Genomic DNA, 7353 nt, shown 5'->3' on the forward strand with positions numbered 1-7353 from the left:
ACGAAAATGTTGCAGCTATTAGCTGCATTGCTAGCACATGTCTTGTATGTGTCTTTGTGGGTCTTACCTGGTTAAATAAATAAAGACAAATAAATGAGCTTGGAAACTGGGAACCTCTTCTAACACATGCAGCAATGCGTTGCAGCCAGTTTTTCTTTTTAACCATGACCTATAAAACATTTGTAGAAGCCTAGCCATAATGAACCTTGAACTTTATGACAAGACTTCTCACGGCCACGGGTGCTCATCTCTGTCTGAGGCGACTCAGAAGTCAAGGAATATAATAAGAGTCACCTCAGACAGGAATCAGGTGTGTCTGTTATCGTCCATGACCAACCGCTGTGAGAAGTCTGATATGCATTTATACATTCCTGGCTCTAATTGAAAGTCAAGCTTATATAACCTGAAAATGACCTTTGTTTCCAAGAACCTATGTACCTCTGAGTGTGTTTCTGGGAAATGGAAAATAGTCTGGGGAAAAAACAATAGTAATGAATAATGGAAGGTAACAGGAAGGCTGACTGAAGAGGGGGAAAACAATGGACGGTTGCTACATACTGTATGCTTTGCCACTGTACCACTCTGGCTTGAAGTTAATGACATTTGACCAAGCTGTGCAGACAACAGGACAACAGGATCTTCAGGATCATTATACCATAATTAATATGGACTCCATGGCCCATCTCCTCTGTGGCTTGAATCTATGGCCCACTTCCTCTCTGGTTTGAATTCTGGCTCCATGACTCCCAGTATAAACAGGAATAGAGTGCAAAGGAGGAGAAGGATATGGGTGTGTACCGTCGTCTGGTGTGAAAAGGGCACTGAGGCCGGACCCATAACTGAGCTGGACGAACCTCAGCACCACAACACCTTTACATTATGCCTTAGATACCTTATCTGAAGGAAAAAAACAACATGTTTTTCAAGTGAATTGAACAGAGACAGTGAAAGTGGTCAAGTGAAAGGGTCAGGGAGGAGAGTGTGTACATAGTACTGTACATGATCAGAAGGCAGCGGCATCAATTGCCCAAAGCCCCCCACCTCCCCGGACCACAGTACCCTCGTACGTGTGAAATCATTCACACACATCCCGCATAGCGAAAGAGGTTGCACATTCTCATGCTTCCACACCCAACTTCCAGAATGTTGATTACACAATACTGAGGGCACTGTGGTGTGTCATCTAAGTCTTTTCCCTCTTGCTTTCTCACACAGGGCTCATTCACACCAAATTGGCAACAACTGAAAGCAAATGCATTAATTATTGAGTGGGTGGGATATGAGATTGTTTATTTTGTCTAAGCCAACTTATAGATTGTCTCTGATTAGCCTTTAAATATTAGCATTTTCCATTTGGCAAGAGAAAGGCAATCCCTAATACACACTCGTTCTCTCCTTCTCTCTCTCTCTCTCTCTCTCTCTCTCTCTCTCTCTCTCTCTCTCTCACACACACACACACACACACACACACACGCACACACACACACACACACACACACACACACACACACACACACACACACACACACCATCCCCATCTGATGCTGTAAACACAGTTTGTTAAGTTAAACATCAGACTGCTGGGTTTGTGACTAACAATCCCAAGCACACAGATGCAATACCACATGTCTTCCAATACTGTGATTGTATCTACCAAGGATACGCAACAAACAACAAACACCATGCATAAATCAGACCTTATTCTCAAAACCATTCAAACCACTACTGCACTCAAATGTAAAAATCATGTTTTATTTTTTATTAAAATCATACATTTTTAAAAATGTCTTTCATGTCATATAGCTGGGCATTAACGGCAACAACACACTACCAGAAAAACAGACTCCTCTTCCTCTTCCGGCTCTCTGGCGTGGTTTTGAGGGTAAGGGTCTCAATCCAGGGACCGTAGACATGGCCGAGGCCGTCTGCTCTCTTGACCGTGAACTCATAGCACCTCTCAGGCATCAGGTTGCCGATCAGAACAGAGTAGGCGGTACAGGTGACCATTCCCTGTGGGCTCCCTTCCTCTGCGTTGGCCGGCTGCAAGAGCTTGTAGCCGATCTCAAACTGCTCCGGCGGGTCCTGTGGCGCTTGCCCGACGACGAACCAATACAGCTTGGCGCTGGTGCTCAACGCCTCTGACTGGATCTTGTCAAACACCACGGGCTCTTTGACGGTCAGCAACAGCTGATACAGCTGCACGGTGCTTTGGCCACAGCCGGGAATGAGCCGGTGCTTGGGGTGCAGCTTGCCAGGCCCCAGCCGGGAGTCAAAGTCCAGCAGGGCCTCGTTGAGCTGGGCCACCTTTCGTCGCAAGGGAGCGTCCTCCGGAGCGAGGGAGAACACGTCCGACTGGTCGCCCGTGGACTCCAGCATGGCCTCCAGCTCCTCCTTGCCTTTACAGATCAGCTCGCAGAGCTCCTCCAAGAGGCTCAGCTGGAGCTTCACCTGGCTGGTTGCAAGCTTCTTCATGCGTGCAAGCTTCCCAGGGTCTATGAGTTGACAGAAGGTGGCGGGGGGCATGGATCTCAGCTGCTGCTGCTGCTGCAGTAGCTGCTGTTGCTGCAGGTCCTGAGCCACCTCCAGGTAGAAGGAGCACTTCTGAAGGTGGTCGAGGTGGTTGATACGGGCCTTGAGGGCGCAGGGGGACAACTTGGTGGAAAGTAGCTGCAGGATCTGGTGGCGGGCGTCCATGAAGGTCGTCCATGAGTCGTTGGACACTTGGGGGTTGTCTCCTTTCTGGCCAGTGCTGCCACAGTGCATCTTCATGGGGGGCTGCTGCTCACTGATGCCATCGCTTGGGTGGGTCACCTTTATTCTTTTCATGTTAACTGCAAAGTAACGCAGATACACTATGTTGAAAACCTCTGCATCCATTTTTCAAGCTAACTTCCTCCTCTCAGATAAGCCTGCATTTAATATAATAATATAATAATAATAATAATACACATTTTTAAAACAGTGTTACAAAGTGCTTTACAAAATGTACAGATAAAACAGATATAACAAAAAATCTAAGTAGAAAACGGTAAAACACAACACATTAAAAAGAATAAAGGCAGCTTCAATTGCAACGGCTAGTGTACAAAAATGAGTCTTAAGAAGAGAGGGGCCATAATGGCAATGGATAGTCTGTGTCTGACTATCATTCTGTAGTTCTGGGACATTCTGTAAATAGTTCTGGGACATCCAACATCTAATATCTTCCAAGAATTCATTAAGAGAAGCTAGGAGGATTTCTTGTGCGATACAATCTTGATAAGGTTTTCATCCTCCTAGCGTCCCACTCCTTTATCGGAGGGTGTTAACTGAAGGTTACATTCTTAGGCGCAGCTGCTAACTGTTATAACTGCCATTATTTTTTGGTCAGACTTTCCACTTTCCAAGGTAGACAAACACTCTGACAACACACTGAGAATAAAAACAGTTACGGTAAACAACATGTAAGATGAGGTGATGCAATATTAGGGAGGAGTACAGATATGAATGAATTAGATTATTATTATTTAAAAAAAATATATAGTTAATTAATCATCAGTGGCATCACGTGTGTTGGCGTGTTTCATTAATAAAACATTGTGCTAGGTGTGGAATGTTGAATGAGTGAAATGTCACATGACACACTGAGATTACAAGCCAGATCAAACAGACCAACTCTAAAAAATAATAAACTATCTCAATAAACGTTGTAGGCCTACTGCCCTGTTCTCACATGCCCACACTGACACATATGCAGTCATCAATGCCCCCCAAAATAGCTTGTTACCTGCGCTTTCTAGTGCCGTCTGCGTCACGTAAACATTTAACGTATATTTTAAGTATAAACATCTGACAGTATCCACATGTTTTGTTTTGATCTGTTGTCAGATGTACCATGGCTACGAGCTGAAGGGGTGACGTCATCATCGCATTCTACTGATGATGCATGGTGAACAAGGACAAAAAGGTCTAATTTACATTGGGCATAAACATTCCACATCATATCGGATGTATTTACATACTTCACTGTGCCTTAAAATATTTCACAAGGTGTTGTAAAATGTGTGCAGTTAATAGAAAATGTGTGCGAAAATGTTCAACAGAACTCGACTGGCCTTTCCAGATTCAGCATAGAAACTCGAAATGGGAATTCATTCAGCAATCTCATGGGGACAATATACGGCATTCGAAAATATAAGCTGGTCCTCTCATATAAAAAATGTCCGAAATAAACTGTCAAGAAGCATTTCAGTACTGAGTAAGGCAAGACACGTTCTGGACCATAAATCACTCCACACTCTGCTCACTGCATTTACCATATTTAAATTATTGTGCGGAGGTTTGGGGCAACACTTATAAATGTAGACTACAATCACTATTAATATTGCAAAAAAGAGCCATAAGGTTAATTCATAATTCCGGTTATAGAGATCACACAAATTCATTATTCTTAAAATCAAAAACATAAAAATTCACGGATCTGGTCCACCTTCTAACAGCACAAATAATGTATAAAGCAAATAACAACCTACTCCCTAGGAATATTCAAAAATTGTTTTTTGATAGAGATGGGAGTTATAATTTGAGGGGGGAGTTAAATGTAAAACATATTTATGTACGTACAACGTTAAAAAGTGTTGTGTGATATGTCCTCAGTTGATAATGTATAATGTGTAATGTTAAGATTGTGCCACAAGAGGCGCTAAGGCGCAGGGTATAGGACGCATGCCTGCGTCATCACGTTCATGTGTGTTCATCACCTGTGAGAACTATGTTAGTTCAAGACTGTCACCGTGAGACTGATGTGTGTACAGCCCGCCAATAAATATGCCAGGCTTGGCTAAAGGTGATCTTCATCGTGTTTCCTCCGAATGCAACGTTAGCTGCACAAGTATAGGCAGGGTTCGAGTTATAAGCTGATCTCTGTGGGGGTCTCCAAAATAACAGTGCGAAATGTTCTCATGCACGCGCGAATCATGCCCACACAGCGATGGGACTTACAAGTTTTAATTAGCTATAGGCAGTAGCGGATTAAGGTGGTCAGTGGCCCTAGGCTACTGCTTTGTGTGAGGACCCCCCGCCCCCATACACAAGCCTCCCCCCTCCCCAAAATATACAACTCACGAGCACCCTGCACACACACCACTCATAATGCTTTACCATAAAACACTTAAACACTTTAATAACACAATAACACAACAGTGTTAATAATGCAAAGAATTTAAAAAAAAGGTTCAGTGCATTCAGTTCTGTCTCTATTGCTCTCCTCTCCCGTTGTCTCTCTGTTACTGTCCTGTTGTCCGTCTCTCTGTTGCTCCCCTCAGCTCTAAATGACAGAAATGAATTAGCTAATTAGTTGGCATGTAAACATATAGTTAGGGTTGGGTACAGTTTGGGTTTTATTCGATACCGGTGACAAATCGATACTTTAAAAACGGTACCGGTACCGAAACATCATCCTCATCCTCATCCTCCTCCTCAAATACCAACATATCCTGACGCTACAGCTGCAGGCTACTCATTTCACCACATCAACAGCCCCACATGAAACAACAGCTATAAAAGCGATAGCCACACATGTATCTCGGCCAATAATTGTGTTATTTTTGCTATACAGAAGGAGCGAAAAATACATGTACACTAGGTTAGTAAAAAGTAAAAGCCACCTTACCTTTACGGAGACAAGATAGACCTGTTTGGTCTGTTTTCAGTAGGCTGCGGTCGCGGTCCTGGAACCCATGATGCTGACGTCCGATGTCCTTTCTTTATCCAAGATTGGATGAACGGGAGAGGGTAAAAAAATGGCCTTTTTTTGGGCGGCATGGTAGCTACTGTATGTATATACTCCTGTATAGCTAATGAATGAATGTTTGCTTCTCAATAATAGGCTAGGTGCACGATCTCACTACTTCCTGAAAGGCAACTGGTATATGAACATGAACTGTCTCACTCTATTGGTTTAATTGATTAATCAGCTGTGCACTGTGTGTTCCAACGGTTTACCGCACAGCTGATTAATCAACCTTTTGCTGTTGCACAATATTCTACTGCGCCCCATGGTGTCTTGGTGGTGAAGTGCAGGCAGTCAAAGGCCTACTGTCATTCACAGGAGATTAATGGTGCGCGTAGCTCTTTTGGAAAACGTGTTTATTTTACAATATTTATAATATAAATTAAATAATATTCATTACATTGACATTTTGATCAAATAATAGTTGTGGTAATGTATTATTAGCGACCCCCACAGATTTTTGATTTTACTGCCTTCATGGGAGCTCAGAGAGTCTCAGACCATCTCTATGGGAGCTCAGCTCCCATTGGCTCCCACATAACTCGAACCCTGAGTATAGGATAACTTAACAAAAAGTTTTTGTATTTCTATATGTGGAGTGAAGCTGTGGAACGGATTGAGTGTGGAGCTAAAGCGGTGTCCAAGCATGACCCAGTTCAAAAAGCGGTATAAAAACATGGTTTTCACCAGGTACGAGGAGGAAGAAGGGCTTTGACAGTTGTTGTTTTCACAGATTATTTGTTTATTTACATTATCTGTTTTCTATTGTTGGTCAATATGTAAATATGTAAATAAATTTGATTTAATTTAAAAGATGATTAATTATTAATCTCTGAGTATTGGAGAAGGGGTAGGATTAAATAAGCGTATGCTTCTTCCTACTCCTTTTCGGACATGTTAAGTAAATAGTTTTTTTTTTCTTCTTGTTTTTGTTTTGTCTTTTGTTGTTATAACTATTTCTTTCTACACATGTTCGAAATAAAGCTTTCATTCATTCATTCATTCATAGCGCATAGTCAAATGGTGTGTATAATGGCAGGTGTGTTATTTTGACGGTGAACTGCACCATCTATGGAGCTCCACCAGGAGGCAGTATGAAACCATCAATCTGACCCTCTGATTTGAACAATAACAGCTAGAATTGCTTAATCTACAGATTTGAGCCCCAGCTATTCGTTTTAAGCATCTGTTCATTATAGCATGACCAAATAAATATGGTTAGGTAAACCATATCTATGAAAGGTCTTTCTAGACCATGTTAGTCCATTATTCACTCATTTGATTCAATTCATGACAAACTAATGACTTATATCCTGGTGTCAGGCACCAAAATGAGGGACCACATCTCCCCTGTCCTCATCTCCCTTCACTGGCTCCCAGTGAAGAAGAGAGTGAAGTTCAAGATCTGCACCTTTGTCTATAAAGCTCTCAACAGTCTCGCCCCACCCTACATCAAGGACCTCCTGGACCAGTCTTCCACCTCAAGGCCCAGACCCAGGCTCAGGTCCGACGACCAACTCAGCCTGAGGGTCCCACGCACCAACCTCAAGAGGAAGGGTGACCGTGCCTTTGCGGTGATGGCA

General features: G+C 42.9%; 1 protein-coding gene across 1 annotated transcript; it reads right to left on the reverse strand.

The window, feature by feature from the left end:
• Positions 1 to 1827: 1827 nt before the first annotated feature.
• On the reverse strand, positions 1828 to 2877 carry LOC308171112 (fibronectin type III domain-containing protein 11-like; the record flags this gene model as incomplete). The annotated part of the gene is made up of 1 exon (XM_080545983.1): positions 1828 to 2877. One exon carries the CDS (start codon positions 2875 to 2877, stop codon positions 1828 to 1830), a length of 1050 nt encoding a protein of 349 aa, XP_080402109.1.
• Positions 2878 to 7353: the final 4476 nt, after the last annotated feature.

Source organism: Nansenia antarctica (assembly GCF_963989245.1).
Source record: "Nansenia antarctica genome assembly, chromosome: 15".
Lineage (NCBI taxonomy): Eukaryota > Metazoa > Chordata > Actinopteri > Argentiniformes > Microstomatidae > Nansenia > Nansenia antarctica.